Source organism: Uncinocarpus reesii, genomic scaffold (assembly GCF_000003515.1).
Source record: "Uncinocarpus reesii 1704 scaffold_3 genomic scaffold, whole genome shotgun sequence".
Lineage (NCBI taxonomy): Eukaryota > Fungi > Ascomycota > Eurotiomycetes > Onygenales > Onygenaceae > Uncinocarpus > Uncinocarpus reesii.
Window position 1 is genome coordinate 3092898 of NW_003052498.1, and position 16510 is coordinate 3109407.

The 16510-nt window shown below is 49.9% G+C and overlaps 2 protein-coding genes across 2 annotated transcripts; both read left to right on the plus strand.

Annotated features, from left to right (window-relative positions):
- Positions 1-2107: 2107 nt before the first annotated feature.
- On the plus strand, positions 2108-6379 carry UREG_05825 (NAD(P) transhydrogenase; the record flags this gene model as incomplete). The annotated part of the gene is made up of 18 exons (XM_002585090.1): positions 2108-2201; positions 2289-2796; positions 2874-2963; positions 3032-3035; positions 3086-3148; positions 3201-3461; positions 3516-3633; positions 3690-4151; positions 4208-4360; positions 4413-4715; positions 4770-4940; positions 5004-5258; positions 5314-5447; positions 5508-5660; positions 5719-5887; positions 5950-6138; positions 6215-6289; positions 6324-6379. The coding sequence occupies 18 exons, from the start codon at positions 2108-2110 to the stop codon at positions 6377-6379; spliced, it is 3258 nt and encodes a 1085-aa protein (XP_002585136.1).
- A 791-nt stretch (positions 6380-7170) lies between these two features.
- Positions 7171-9939, plus strand: UREG_05826 (uncharacterized protein; the record flags this gene model as incomplete). Its single annotated transcript, XM_002585091.1, has 4 exons — positions 7171-7356; positions 7421-7534; positions 7739-7822; positions 7882-9939. The coding sequence occupies 4 exons, from the start codon at positions 7171-7173 to the stop codon at positions 9937-9939; spliced, it is 2442 nt and encodes an 813-aa protein (XP_002585137.1).
- Between the last annotated feature and the right edge of the window lie 6571 nt (positions 9940-16510).

Here is a 16510-nt window from a genome sequence, read left to right on the forward strand (position 1 = left end):
GGCCCGCGCGCTTAGCCTAATCCAGCCGCCCGACCACTCCCCTAGCCTTCAATGCGGTCTAGATCATGTTGCGGTGGAGCTTCAGCTGTGACTCATACCTGTATGCCTGCGCTGATTGGACAGACGGCTGCCCCTGAGACCCGCGGTGGATGCGGGCTAGTCTACTTTCGGGAAATGCGAGATGAAGCAAGGCAGCAGCCTCGGACTCCGGCGGAGTTGGGAGCAGGCTGTGAGGCTCGGGAGAGGCTGGATGATGCTCTGTATCAATCTTTGAGCAGTGCTCTGATCGTCTGATTATTTAGTCCTGGGGATATGTTATCAGAGACTTGCTCAGGTACAGGGACAAATGTCGCCCTTCTTATATTTCATAGCCACAGGATCCTGCGGCGTTTGGGGACATTTTTGTGGCTATTTTACATCATCTACCCTCATACTCCCCAACATGCCACTGGATGATAGTCACGGAAAACCCCAGTCTCGAGGGATGTGGTATAAGAGCAGATTCAATTGTAGCTACAAAGTATAGTTAACATGAGAACTGCACAGTACGATCCCATTGACTCCAAATCCCTATGCACAAGGCTCGGGGCTCCCCATCACCTGTCCCACGCAACGCCCCTCCGGCAAGAAGCCAAAGAAAAGGGGGAATAAAACAAACATGAAGCAGGTGGACTAGCAATATCACGGATTTGCCATAAAACGTGAAAAACTACCTGTGTTCGCCCTAAAGCAGCCCTGGCCATGGGGTCTTACCTAGAATTTCAGATAGCTGATTGGGGGATCGTCCATCTCCCGAGATGCCATATTGGCCCCTAAACCAAAGCGATACCAGTGCTCTAGGCTTATGGCAAGAGTACTCTGTACTTGGACGCATTCTCCAAAGAATTAGGACAACGCAGAAATGTAGTCGGCGTAATCCCTTGCGCCCTCCAAGCCGGCTTGGAAATGAGCCAGGGGGACGGCCAATGCAGCAATGGGGACGATATCCTCTGCTGTAACTATAAGGACTTACCAAGCAAAAAGGAAGTTAGCTTTTCAGGTCAGTTCTCAGCCCTACCGTTTTGGCGTTTGGGGAATGGATGAGATCCCCTGAAACATGCCAGACCGCCAGGAACAAACATTTCAATGATCGGTTCCTCGGCTGGGCCAATCGGCTTGAGCCAATCTAGTGCTCTTTCTAGTATTTGGGTGAAATGTTTTCATCCCAAGAGAGATTTGGCATGGCAACCTGCTTCTGGTATTGGAATCAATGGAATGCAGTGACCTCTGACTAGCGCCAAGGGGGAAGTTTTCTCGCCAGGTCGAAAATACTCTGGTGCTCCAAAACGCAACAAGCTGCATCCCGAGCCAACTAGAAAGGAGGTTTACCTGATCAAAGACTCCAGATAATATTAAAACTCACTCGCTTTCTCTAGCATATTCATTGTGGTATTCCCATCCAACGTTGTGTAAGCCCATGGTAAAAAGCAGCTGCGATATCGGCGCCCAAGGTTGGCGGTCCAGGTCCCCGAACCCAGAGCCCAGCAGCCAGGCCCCTTGCCGTCCCCACACCCGCAACTAAACCTATATTTTTCCGCTGGGAGTCACCGTAGCTCTATTTGTTGCGAGTACTGGGACGTGAAGGAAAATATCTGACTTGAGTCTTTCGCTCCTCTCGTTGCGCTGGGGAAAAGGGATTGGATCTTGCACGGGATTCAACAGCAAGGCCGCAGCATCAACACCCCGTCGGCCGCCATTTGAGACGACACCCGCCCCTTGGCCACCCCCGCACGCTCGAGATACGACCCTAGCTCGACGACCAAGTACCTCTCCGCCTTTCCCTATCACTTGTCGGCTGCGTGCCTCGCGTCATACCGTTGTTGAGCACATCGCAGCACATCCTGGTGACTTTGCAACCCCTCGTTTTGTGAGGCTCGGTCATCTGCCGTCCTGAGAGTTACATACATCCGTCGTCCTAGACGGCCCTTGTACTCCCACCTCTACAAAAACCCCAATTCCATCATATTCGAGGACTCTGCTGCTGTGCTTTTGGGACTACTATTGCCGTAGAGGCCTTGCAGATGGTAGCTGCTTGTGGGCAAGACCTTAGCGGGTAGACGACAACAAAATGTCCGCAACAATGAGGCCCATAAAGACCTTGCGCCCGTCTTACGCTGGTACCCGTGCGGGGTTCCAGAGGCGTCTGGTTCTGGCACTTTCAGGTACGATCACGACCCGGAGCATTCATTACTGATCGCAGCCCTGCTGTCAAGTATCTGTCAAGCTAACATTATACTTTGTTGCTGCAGCCATCCCATCGCGCTCGTTCTCCTGCACTGCGCAGCGACGAGACGACAAGCAAACTGCCACTCCTTCCAACCTCATTACATCCGTTCCCTACTCCGCACTCACAGTTGGTATCCCGCTCGAGACATATCTCAATGAGCGCCGTGTAGCTCTCACGCCTCAAAATGCTACACTTCTTCTGAAAAAGGGATTTAGTCGCGTGCTCGTAGAACGCGGCGCCGGCTCCGAGGCAAAATTCACTGACGAAGCATATCATGATGCTGGAGCCACCGTGGTTGAGCGTTCCCAGGTTTGGGCGGACAGTGACATCCTGCTTAAAGTTCGCAGCCCCAGAATCGAAGGGGATATCAATGAGGTGCAGCAGATGCGCGAGGGATCGACTCTGCTTTCGTTCTTGTATCCGACACAGAATCAGAATATCGTAGCGGCGCTAGCTAACCGGCATATCACTTCATTCGCGATGGACATGATTCCGCGTATTTCACGCGCACAGGTTTTTGATGTGTTGAGGTGTGTTGTGGAGCCTAGTAAATACCTGCGAGTACAGGTAAAAAACATAGAAGCTTATCATGATGGTTGTCGTATAGTTCCATGGCCAATATCGCGGGCTATAAAGCCATCCTAGAGGCATCGAATCACTTTGGCAGATTCTTGCCTGGCCAAGTGACTGCTGCTGGGTAAGTGCCACAAACCGTCGGTAATTCCTTTTCTAGAAGCTTAAGCTAACCAATTGCGCGTCTTACAGAAAGGTTCGGCATATTGCTTGAACGGTATATTGCATCTGCTAATGTGCTTCTAGATTCCGCCTGGAAAGGTCCTTGTAATTGGGGCTGGTGTTGCAGGTCTGAGTGCAATCTCTGCGGTAAGCCGATTCTCGCTGGGATAGGGTGGCTATCAATGCTGATTGCGTCTAGGCGCGCCGAATGGGTGCAATTGTACGCGGGTTCGATACTCGACCCGCTGTGCGAGAGCAAGTTCAGTCCCTCGGGGCAGAATTTATCGAAGTCGATATCGAAGAGGATGGTTCTGGAGCTGGTGGATATGCTAAGGAGATGTCCAAGGAATTCATCGAAGCTGAGATGAAACTGTTTCTGGAGCAGGCCCGTGAGGTTGATATCATCGTGACAACGGCTCTGATTCCCGGGAAGCCTGCTCCGAAACTCATCACTGACGAGGTATAACTGCTCGTTTGGAAATGTATCAATCAATCCATACTGACTCAGGCTTAGATGGTGGCTGCGATGAAACCCGGCTCCGTCATTGTTGATCTCGCAGCTGAAGCTGGGGGCAATTGCACATTGACCGTACCGGGACAGAAGGTAATCCGAAATGATGTTACAATCATCGGTGCGTGCGCAACCTATATTTTGATAGAAGCTTCGGTGATATTGACATCTAGCCAGGATACACGGACCTTCCTTCTCGACTCCCTACACAGTCCTCGTCCTTATACTCTAACAACATTACCAAGTTCTTGTTCTCCATGGCCCCCGAGGCTAAGCACTTTGGCATCGACCCAGCGGATGAAGTCGTTCGCGGCTCAATCGTCACCCACGGCGGTGAAATTCTCCCTCCAGCACCGCGTCCTGCGCCACCGCCAGCCCCACAGCCAAAAGCTGGGGCCACGGACGTTTCCAAGGAGCCCGCCGAGTTGGCCCTGACGCCATTCCAGAAAGTATCTCGTGAAGTTGCTACCGTGACTGCTGGGATGGGAACTGCTCTTGCACTCGGTAAATTCACCGGCCCTCTATTTATGGGGAACGTGTTTACCGCCGGTCTTGCTGGTCTCATTGGATACCGAGTTGTCTGGGGCGTGACTCCTGCTTTACATTCTCCCTTGATGAGTGTGACAAACGCAATTTCTGGTGAGAGACCGATCATTGATCAACTGCGTTGTCGTGATAACTAAGTTTTGTGCTAGGTATGGTGGGAGTGGGAGGTTTGTTCATCATGGGTGGTGGATATCTACCCGGTACCATTCCTCAAACTCTCGGCGCACTCTCCGTCCTCCTTGCTTTCGTCAATGTGTCTGGTGGTTTCGTGATTACCAAACGAATGCTTGATATGTTCAAACGTTGGTTGTATTTCCCCTTGACTCGGAGCTCGGAACTCTTATACCTTTATAGGTCCCACCGATCCACCGGAATACCCCTGGCTTTACGCTATCCCCGGCCTGCTTTTTGGTGGAGGATACATTGCTGCCGTTAGCACCGGAATGGCAGGCCTCGTACAGGCCGGCTATCTCGTCAGCAGCGTCTTGTGTATCAGCTCTCTGTCCGGGTTGGCTTCCCAAGCAACCGCAAGACAAGGAAATCTGCTTGGTATTCTCGGCGTTAGCTCCGGAATCCTTGCGTCGTTGGCCGCTGTTGGTTTCCCTGCTGAAGTTCTAGCCCAGTTTGCCGGTGTTGCGGGCCTTGGAAGTATCCTTGGTGAGTAGAAGCCAGTTGACCTTGAAAGTTCCCCGGTGGCTGATGTAGGCTTAGGTGCTATTATTGGTCGCCGCATTACTCCTACTGAGCTTCCCCAAATGGTGGCTGCTCTACACTCCGTTGTCGGTCTGGCTGCCGTCTTGACTAGCATCGGTAGTGTGCTTGCTGACGTTGGATCAATCTCTACATTGCACCTTGTGACTGCCTACCTGGGTGTCCTTATTGGTATGTTTCTAGATATATTTCGTGGATTGTGCGTGCACAGCTAATAGTGAATTTATTCTGTAGGTGGTGTCACCTTTACAGGATCAATCGTGGCATTCTTGAAACTTGCTGGAAAAATGGCTTCAAGGCCTTTGAATCTTCCTGGACGGCATTTGATCAACTCCTCGCTCCTTGGTGGCAATATGGCACTGATGGGTACATTCATCGCCATGGCCCCTGGCTCACCCGCTATTGCAGCTGCGTGTTTGGGCGCCAATACGATCTTGAGTTTCTTGAAGGGATATACCACCACCGCCGCCATTGGTGGCGCTGATATGCGTACGCGTGCCGTCTTGTGTTCATGTTGAGTATCTGTCACTAATATTGCTTCTAGCTGTCGTGATCACTGTGCTTAACGCTTACTCCGGGTTTGCACTTGTTGCGGAGGGTTTCATGTTGGATAATCCGTTGCTTACGACGGTCGGCTCCTTGATTGGAGTGAGCGGTTCTATTCTCTCATACATTATGGTAAGTCTCCCGCCCTATACCAGGAAATGGTATATTTCTGAATGCTAATGAATTTCGCAGTGTGTTGCTATGAATCGCTCATTGACCAATGTGCTATTCGGTGGCATTGCCTCCTCTCCAACGGCAGTTGAGCATCAAATCGAAGGCCAGATCACAAAGACTTCGGTTGACGACACCGCTGATGCGCTTTTGAATGCAGAGAGCGTTATTATTGTATGATTTCCGTTCCTTTTTTTTATATATATTCCTTTGTGCTAAGTGACATTTTTAGGTTGTCGGGTACGGTATGGCTGTGGCCAAGGCTCAATATGCGATCTCAGAGATTACTCGGATGCTTCGGGCTAAGGGCATCAAAGTGCGGTTTGCAATTCACCCTGTGGCAGGCAGGATGCCCGGGCAGTGCAATGTCCTTCTCGCAGAAGCAGCAGTCCCATATGACAGTACGCTTTTGAACACTCACCGCATCTTTTTTTCCATTCGATAGCTAACAGCTATTGTCTAGTCGTTTTGGAGATGGACGAGATTAATGATGACTTTGGCGAAACCGACGTCACGCTTGTCATTGGCGCCAATGATACTGTAAATCCCATTGCGCTTGAGCCTGGGTCCTCCATTGCCGGTATGCCCGTTCTTCACGTGTGGAAGAGCAAGGAGGTTATCGTTATGAAGCGTGGAATGTCGAGTGGTTACGGTATGTGGTGTCTCCTTCACAGTCGGAAAAATCGGATCTTGGAAGATATGGTCTCGCTAACGGATTTTCAATTCAGCCGATGTGCAAAACCCGATGTTTTACATGCCTGGAACGAAGATGTTGTTTGGTGATGCGAAGACCTCGTGTGATGGTAAGTTGGCCCTTTTCCATCTTCTTTCATTCAGTGGGAAGCGAGTTTGCTGACCAGCATATGACAAACAGCTATCCAGCATGCTCTTGAATCCCGCAAATAAACTGATTCCGAAGGAAATACCGCCGTATAATGGCCGTATGCTCTTATCTCATGCATTGTTCATTGGTCAAACTTGCAGTTTTCGTCGATTGCATAGAGCAAATAGCGCTCCGAAGACTAGAATTTGCTTGCATATACACGTTGCTTACCGTCGGCCGTTTTGCTTTGAACAGATCAGCCGTGTAGTTAAGTGTCTTCGGTCATGTCGCTTTCGTTATTCTCCTGCATGTTTTGTTGCCTTGCATTGATACCAACGCTGTTTGTTGTGTTTGTTCTGGTTGTTGACAAGTTGATCCAATGTTTATTTCGTTTGGTTCTTCGGATAATTAATCTTCCTATTCCAATATCGCATCAACTGTCGGGCCGGTTAGCGCGGATTTCGCTTATCTAGCCTGATGTAGACTGGTGGCGCTTGGCGAAACGCGAATCCCCGATAAGGCTAAGCGCGACCTTGGCGCCGTCTGTGACATCGTGAAAATTAATTGCTGCGACGCCCATCGACACCACGCACCCGCACGGCCTGTCTTTGCTCGCTTTCGTCCCTTGGAATTTAGAGTCGCTTTGGACGTCTTTACCCTCGTACTTTTCTCCGGTCTCTTTGACCATTCACTCATCACCGCTTGGAATAAACCCCTCCCTGGACGCCCCCGCGCTACCTACCCTCAATCCTCCCCAAGTTCCCCAACCCCATCCAGTAACCCGCGTCGTTTTGCGATCGCCGTGTAATATACCCCGTCCTCTTCTCCGCACCGCACCAACACTCCCCCCCGCCTTCCAACATGGTTTCGCGCAAGCGTGCCAGGGAGGAGACGGAGGAGCACGCTGGCTCCGTCGCGGATTCCGATACAACACAACATGGGGGCCTTCTTCAACAGCTCCGCAGCATGTGGGAGTTTGCGAATCTGGGCCAGTACATATTCACCTTTGGCAAGGCGATGAAAATCGACGAGGATTTTGATATTGAGGTGTGTGGATTCCTTTTTTTTTTTTTTTTATTGGCCTTTTTCATCGGGAAAAGCTGATTTTAAGCCTTGTCGCGGAGTAGGATTTGGAGACGGAGTGTCTAAAACCCGGGCACTCGGAGAAATTGCTGGAGATTGGCTTGTTGCTTCTCAAATTCGTCTCGTCACATCGTGGTTTGTCGTACGTTGCTCTCTCCCTTGATTCCGCTTCTCGGTTTTCGTCTAACCGCCGCGCTCGGGTTGCCTGTCTAGTCGAGAGAACTTTGAGGAATATACCCGTCGTCAATATAACGCGAAAGCACCCGGCCGGAACCCATTTGGGAATGAAGACCAACCAATGAAGTTCCATGATCTGGATTTGTTCACAAAAGTACGCGTCTTGCAGCAGCTAACTGCGTGGACGCTATGGAACCCAGACCGATTGCGCGAGAAGATGCCGGAACAAAAGGACACGGAGCAGACCGAATGGGTGAGACTTTCCAGTCATATTTAGTGAGTTGAAGTTACTGATTTCTGGTCATCCTGCAGCGCTGTGAGGAGCTAGGTTACGACCGAGATGAACGACTTTACTATATTTTGGACGATAATCGATTGTACCGTCGCACTAATCCTCCGATTCCCACCCCGAAACCTGCGAAACCCAAGGTAAATAGTAAAAGAGGTCGAGCAGCTGCGCGAGCTGCCAAACGTCGAAAGCAAGCCGAAAGTGATGTGAAAAGCGAAGATGAAGAACAGGTGAATGGCGATTTAGAATACAAATGGGAATGCATTGCCGTTACACTCGCCGATTACCAAGCGCTTATTGAAAAATTTCGAAAGACCAAGGACGCCGATGAGAAGATCCTACGTGACCGGCTCATTGAAGAAGTACTCCCAACCATCGAGAAGCTCGAGGAAGCTCAACAGAAGGAAATACAACGCAGAGAGAAGGAACTTTTGAACCTACAAAAAATGGCAACTGCAAAAAGATCAAGCAGACTTGCTGATAAACAGGAACGGGAGCGCCAGGAGCTTGCTGCCGCTGAGGAACTTAAAAAGCGTGAGGCCGAACGAATCGCTGCGAAGAAGGAACATCAACTGAAGGAGAAGATTGAGAAAGAACGGCTGTATCGATTGATGACTCGAGAGCAGCGTCTCAAAGACCGTGAAGAAAAACGAAGATTACAAGAACAGCATCTTGCTGAAATGGAAGCGCAAGCGAAGATGCTAGAAACAGGGGAAGCCAGGTTATCGGAAAGGCAGTTGAAAGCGATGATGGAGAAGGGCAAGCAGGATTTAGAAAACCTGCAGGCCGAAGAGCCATGGACTTTTGATTGCTCGGTTTGTGGGATTCATGGAGAGAATTTGGACGACGGCTCGCACAGTGTTGCTTGTGAAAATTGCAACGTATGGCAACATAGCCAATGCCTTGGAATACCGAAGGAGGAGGCCGAGAGAGACGATTTCCACTTTGTCTGTGCGGATTGTCAGCGACGGATTGAGGACGCCAAACGGCCAAAGATCCCGCCTTTGAAGTTTCGTATACCGACTTCAACTTCTCCTCCCTCTGCTCCAGCAGCCAAGTCAAATGGAGAAAAACAGAAGCAACATCTGGGCGAAGAGTCTCCTGTGAAGAAACCTAAAAAGCCCCATCCGATCCCCCCTGGACAAGCGGCTGGAATGAGCGTTCCTGGAGTACAAACGAGCTTCCATACTAATGCTCCGGCCTCGTATCCTCAGAGCACTTATCCGTCTGCAGCTCCAGTTGCTGCAAATATCCCTCCGGCAGCGCATATACAACGGCAGCCTATGAAGAATGGTACTTTTTATCCTCCTATTCAACCGCAACAACCACCTCCAGCTACTGCTCAGTTAAATCGTTCAATGCAGCCAGGCCAACATCCAGAACCGCAGCTTAAATTCATCCAACACTATCCCCCTCCAACAGTACCACATTCCACGTCTACATCGTTCAACTCCCAGCGCCCTTCATCCTCCTATTCGACGCAGAGTACATACCCTTCTCCCATTCAAAATCGACCATCAATGTCTCCAACACAAGGAAACCGTGATGTTGGACCATTGGCTGGTTTCCGTGCTTCCGCAACGCAGAACGGGCCAATGCCTAGCACTCCGTTTAGCCACAACGTTGCAAGTTCACCCTACCTGAACCAAACGCCATCTGCTTCCTTCTCTACTCCCCACGCTTCCTTTGTTCATACTCCTCCACCCAACTATTCTCAACCTATTTCCATGTCCGGTCTCAGCCCAACGAAGCAGTCACCTCCACGCGCACCCCCGACTTTTTCGCCTAACGTGGGCAATACAGCTGTTCTCCCTCCGGTACAGAAATTGCAACCCAGTCCTAAGCTGATGGGCCGATCATCTCCAGACGCTCCGGTCCCGACTCCGGTTAAGAGCATGACTCTCGAACAGGAGGATTGGCGACGGAGGGAGATGGAATATCCAACTCAGAATATGTCGCCACAGCTAGGACCAGTTAATTCCTCGACAACGCGGCCGCAGGCTCCGCATCCGACCCAGCTGATACCTCAGCCAACGAGCACTGCTGCTAATGGGCTATTCCACGGGGCAAAACCTCAATAATCGCCACTATTCTTTACTCGTGGTAGCTTGAGGAAGTTGCTTGTTGGTGGCAGCCCTAGGAAATGAACTTTGCATGCAAACTACGTTATCCTCGCCTTTTTCTTTCTTGAAATCTAGCACGGTATTCTGCAAAATGTTTGCTTTATACTGCATCCAGATTGCATTGTTATCAAAACACCATGTATATTTTACAAAATACCTTTGTGACGGTCCCCCGGTACGATTTGTGCTTTTCGCATTTTCTGAAGGCTCTGTCTGAGTTGGGTGCATCATATAGATGGGTAGACTTGTTTAGGTGCTCTTTTGCCTGTCACCATTGGCCCTGACTCTCTTTGCAAAAGGTCGTTTGAAGAGGAAAGTCTTTGGCTATATCCGGATTGTATATTGGTGGTGCAGCATGGTGGTTACCATGCTCAGGAGTATGGCGCGTTTGAGCCTGTTGATGTTGTATGATATTGGTGGCTATACATAGTTCTAATGATCGAAATTCTCTTGATAGCTTTGACAAGAGATTAGGCCCCGTCCCTAATCTATTATTTTCTTTATTTTAATATTTTTCCAAATCCAACACGTCCTCCCAGGGCCTGCCACAGACAACCAGACACATCCTCGAATACACACGCACAGGATCTCCTTTCCCGACAGTCTTTCAACCCTGCACTCTCCTATCAATCTCAACTCAGATATCTCATCCCACCCTGTACATCCATGCACGTCAAACCGTTCTCGACTCCTGCGCCAGCCGTCACAGCTGTGGGCACCCGGGCTGGTGCCTAAGAATTATATCTCGTATGACAAAACTGAAAATATTCCTTCCCAACGACGACAATGGTGATTACATTGCAAAAAAGCGCAAAAGATTTCACTGCCTCGGCCCATCCCCCGTCCCGTCTACCCCGTTTTCAACGTTTGAGAAAACAGAGAGTACAAACGATCTGACCGGGGGCTAGAAGGGTAGGACAGAAATCCCCAAGGGACTGGCTTCGGGGCTTTTTTTTACCTTTTTTTCTCTTTTTTTCCCCTCCTCTTTTTCCCTCCTCCCTACCGTTGGCGGAAACCGTCGGGATAGTAAGGATGTAACTAGATACGCCTGCTGGTAGCCGCGGGCTCAGCCTCCCCGCCTGCCCCCTGGGCTGGAGAATATTCGGCGTGTACAGCGTGCCCAGCGTGGCGTGGAGTATATGCTTCGTCCCGAAAGTCGCAGGACGGGGTCTGGAGGTATATTTGTTTGAAAACAGGTAGTAGGCGGCATTGGCCGTGGATCCGTAGGAGAATTGCAAAACATGCTAAAGGCGGGTTGTTTGACGCCCCCCTCGGGCTACCTAGTTGCTCCCAGATATACCCGGGCAAGGGTGGACAGAGAGCAAGTGACAGCTACACACATACACAGACACAGAGTATGCGAGGTACCCAACAGCTAAAGTGCATGCGCCTATTGGATGGGTTGCCCCTCGGCCCGTTGGTATGATAAGTTTCAAATATGAACGTTGCAGGTTATTGAAACCGTGATATCGAACGCCGTTGGTCGGGTTGCTCGGGGGGTTTGGAATCAGGGGCGGGAAGATATCCAGCGCCTTGGGTCGCTGAAGCCGGTTCTAGCTTGCTCTTCTCGAGGGGACTCGAAAGAGCATGGCGTTGGACAGCTGTGTATTTCTCTTCCTCCTTTAGAGCGCCCGGGAAACTTCCCTTGTGACATTCGGGTAGTTATTGCCTCCAGATTTTCGAAGGGGTGCCTATATCCCGCGAACGATGCCAACCATGCCGCTGGCTTCACAATGTTAGAGAGAAAAAAGGGCAAAAGCTCCAGTTGGCACAATTACCGGCTGTTTAGTCGCCATATACGGCCCTCCTGTCATACCCGAATTCGCGAATCGGTCGCGAATCGGTGTGAAATAGCTAGCACTCGTTTCAGGAGTTGAATGTGTGATTCTCCAAACTCCCACGCGAAAAGTTTGAGATGCGTGATAGTAATGTGCCTATGCACGACATAAAAGCCACTCCATACTTCACGGACACGTGTCGTGAACCGATCTCACGCACAAACCCCATGGCAATGCAATGGTGCGAGCCCCCAAGTAAACGTTGCAACACTTCGTCCTTGTAACTAAGCGCTGTGCATATCCGAGGCAAATGCCGACGACGCAGTATGGGGCATCTTGCGAGCAAAATCCCATGAGCGACTAGCGGTCGCACTCATCAACCAGCTCCAAAGGAGTGCAAGCAAAAACACACGGCCTGGATGCCAATTCCAGTTCAGTGTGCCGGGACTGGGAGGACGCACTCATCTCGCCCCACGGAGCTGCACTTGCTAAAGCTGGCCCTCTTCGAGCTCTGATTCTTCACAGGCGTACCCAAGTGAGCCTCCGTAGTGACACAAAAAGTTCCCAACACGAGAAACTCAACGCCATCCCGAAATAAAACCCCGGCGTACGGACACACAAGAGTTGTTATCATGCGTAACCCCGCATAACAAGTAGATTATTAGGGCGTCGAGGAGTGGAAGACCAGGAAAAACAAAAGGTGACAGGCAGGCCGTTGTTTTTTCCGCAGCACAGCCTGCCAGACCGTTTGTGGCCACAAGCTTTCGAAACTGTCTAGAGTCGCACATTGCACGACGTTGTTCACTGGTGACAGGTCATGGAAATAACAATGATATCACTTCTGAGGCGTGCGCGGGGCCCGAGACGGCGCTATTAGATCTATGACGCCCTTGGCCTGTTGCCTTCTACACCCGGAGGTGTAATTGTTTTCTATCATTCCATCACACTCTTGGGATAAGGAAAACGGGATGATCCGCCCCCTTTTCAGCGGGAATGGTACCCGGTCGGTTTCTGAGGCGGCGAAACTCGAATCAGTCGCGACTCGACAGGGCGGGAGCATACATGAAACTCGGCCCAATTGTTGGCTTCTGTAACTGGGGCGAAGTAGGAAGGCTGCCATCTCGGTATAGTATTTCCTCCTATGTAGACATTTCGAATTGGTGGTCCAAAATGCGGAAATCTTTCCGACCATATGACGAAAAGAATATATATTTGTCTATTAAAACTAGAATCTGTCACGAGAAACAGTTTTGCCCCGTTGGATGTAGCAGAGGGGCCAGAAGGGGATGAATTGCACACCGAGACTGGAGATTGCGATGTCCCCTTGTGGAGTCGTCGTGGATTTCAGAGTGATATCGTGCATAGGAAAAGGTGAGAGTCTGTTGCAAATCTTCTAGGTTTGCAAGCACTTCATCCACCACGGCCTTCCCAGTGATCCCGTACTGGTGTTTGTCAGGTCCAAGGGTATGCTGGCCAAATCATAGTACTCCAGCAAATCAAGGGTGCAGATATGAATTATACAACTCATTGGCCTCTTTCCAAAGGTTTATAGATATTGTAACCATTTAGTCAAGTCTGAGATGCCATGTCTAATTCGCCCACTTTCATGTCCTCTTCAGATAGCCCAAGTCTAGAATATACGATTCCATGCCCCGTGATTGGGATCTCACCGTGGTAAGGTAAATAGCCCAAGGTTAGGACACCTGTTAAACCATGATAACACAAAAGTTAAGCCCGCCAACTGGTCGCCACCATTACCTGCATTAATGGCGAAATTATCCTTCAAACTGGAGACCGTGTTGTTTTGGAACGTCAACTCAGAGCATATGTAAAATGGCATTCCTTGCCATAAGCAGTGAATACTATCTTCCGCTTTCGAATATTCGAGCTGGTTCTTACCCGGCAAAACCTTCCCTGGCGTTATTAGAATATCTTAGATCATCGCTGTAATGGGCGGGAGTACAGCGTTGGAACATCTGCTTTGCTCGATCAAAGAGAAAAATAACAACCCCAATGCCCTAAAACAATAGATCACCAACTGTTAAAGCACAAGCAAGAACTCCCGTGGCCCAGCCATCTGTCATGGTGAGTTACTAGAGCCTGTCCAAAAAAAAGCAGGATCAAACTGATTCCAAGCCATTGAACCACGCTCCCGTCAGAAGGAATTCAACCAAACCAATAGGATACGCAGCGCAAATCCTCAGGCAGTGAAAAACGGTCAAAGCTTTAGGGCATCCAAACAAAAAAGACTGAAAACAGTCGTTTGATTTCATGTGTACGCTGCCCACTGCCGATCTGGCGCGCCGCCAGCCAGAGCGAATGAATCATGATTGACACCGCATAAACCTAAATCTCGACCAACCCGGCCAAGGGAGAAATGTGATTTGACAATTAAGGGCAAAAAGACGGCAGAGAACAGAATGATGCGCACAGGGCTCTGGCTCCTGCCTGCTGAATACTGTAAGTCCACCGCATTTGACGAATGGTGGGTTGTGGTAAGTGGATAGTGAAATTGACAGCTCTTATTTATTGGATTTGTGAACATTGGGACAGATGCTGCTTGAGGGCTCGACGAGGGACCTGGTCCTTGGGAAGAATATGGTTTCAAGCGTGATGCGGAATTCGGGGTGGGTTGCTGCGAACAAGGGTTGGATATTGACCAGAGAGGAAAAACGCCAGTTAGTGACGGAGTACTCCGTAGTCAACCAAGCAAGTCATGATGGATGCCAACGTTGAATTAATTTGACACCCTGCAGCAGGAACCACCCGTCAGCGAAGCAGCCTAGGGATTTCAGGCCTCAAGTAAGCAAACAAAACTCTTAAAGCCAATAAGACTGATTTTAGCGGCCCCAATCGAAAGCAAATCGAAAACAAGCGTGGAACTAAAATGATCGACGCAGGGTCCAACGGGCTTGGCATCATCAGCTTTTAGCAAGGGCTTCATCTTCCAATTCAGGCGATAGAAGAAGGGAGGATCAAACAGACAGATTTTTGGATAAATCCGCGGAAGCTGCTGGTATGCGTCTATTCAGCAAATCATCACTCGAAAAAAGCAACGGGCGACCCAGAGGCCTGGGTGGAAGTCGCCACCAACATGCCCATCATGACAAGTCCAGTTTATGGACTGGGAAGACGCTCCGTAATTAGTATATGGAAGCAAAAGACGTAAAGAGGTTCCTGCACTCCATGGTTCCTAAGCCTGCAAGACGGCGGAAGGATCGTCATCAACAGAAAAGGTTGAGATGAACCATTTTCTAATTGGCTCGGTGTTTGTTTCCGACCTTTTAAGACATATTTCTTTTTTTGTCTAGAGCTCGGCTGGTTATACATTGCAAAATGAGAAGGCACAGCGCATTCGAAACTCTAGCATGGGAAGAGAGCACTCACGGACGTTTCAAAGTAGAACTGCAGCTTCTCAGGAACAGGGCGTTGGCGTGGCGCATTCCTTTCAATTGGGAAGCTTCCAGGGAAGCGGAAAGCGTTTGAAGCTTGGGGAAAGCCAAAATTGAGTTTGCGGGAAGATGAAGAGCAGTTGGCTGTAGGAAACGAAGTCCTAGCGACTCAACTCGTGCTTCGCTGTAGCATCCAAGGCCGAATAACGGGGGTATCATTCCACCCTCCACTGGCGGGATAGTTAGTATCCAACTTGAGTCAACGGTGCTTGAGGCGCCCTGGCAGGATGCTTCAGGTGTAGCGACCAGTCCCCAGGCTGAACAAAAACCTATCCTTCGAGCCCGGGACCTGGGGTATCCATCTCACCAGGGACAACTCGGGTTCCTTTGATGACGAGATCGACGTTGATATTATTCATCGATATCGAATCCACATGCAAGTGTGCCGATAGAGAGGAAGCTCGATTGAAACTGGTATGACAGCGTATGCAGGTTGTAGATCCGGGCGTAGTTCTTTCTTTACTTTTCTGGTTTTATCTCATTTATTTCCTTTTTCTTTCCCAAGACATGCATGTCTACACCCCGAAACTGTTTTCCTTGACATTCTGGACCCGATAGTCAGGTTATTCAGAGGGCGGCGCGACGGGATGCACGCAACTCTGCGCTGAAAAAGTGGGCTCATCGACGAGAACTGTCGGGAGCGTGCGGTTGCCTGCAAGCAAAATTAGAAGTTTCGGAAGTAGGTAGTCAACTAATCGAGTTATGCATCGATGTTTGCATTTATACATGGACGGATGTTTAGCCTTCATCGTGACCTGCCGACCGTTGGGCGAACCACCAATCTGGGCACGCAGAAGGCTCATGGAATGGATTTCGAATGAAATTTCGCCGATTGCCTTTTCTTGCTAGCACCGTTCCCGGGCGGGATTGGACAGAGTCTCAATTTTGAAAGTGATCTTCCCCTGATCTGCTCCTGATCTTCATATTTGTTGTAACACAGTGTGAATTTCCGAAAAGTTTTGATTCCAGAAGGCCATTTAGTTCCCTTTACAGTGTGTTTGATAGAAGGCGTATATTGAATTTCGGCGGTGGGATGCAAAGGGTAACAGACACCCGCATTTGTTGTGGCGATGCGCAAACGTATGCCCGGAACCATTGGACATCCATACTGCATGCCGATACAATAAAAATAGAGCAGGAGGGAAAAAGTGAAGTGGAGGCCCTGCATCGGCAGACATCAGCCGAAGCAGGGTTTCTGTTGGGAGGTGGTCGGAAAGCAAATTTCCCGTTCGCATAATCCGAGAGCGGGCATCACTGTGGCAATAAAACGGGAGATATGCGTTGATTGTTCCGGGAGAA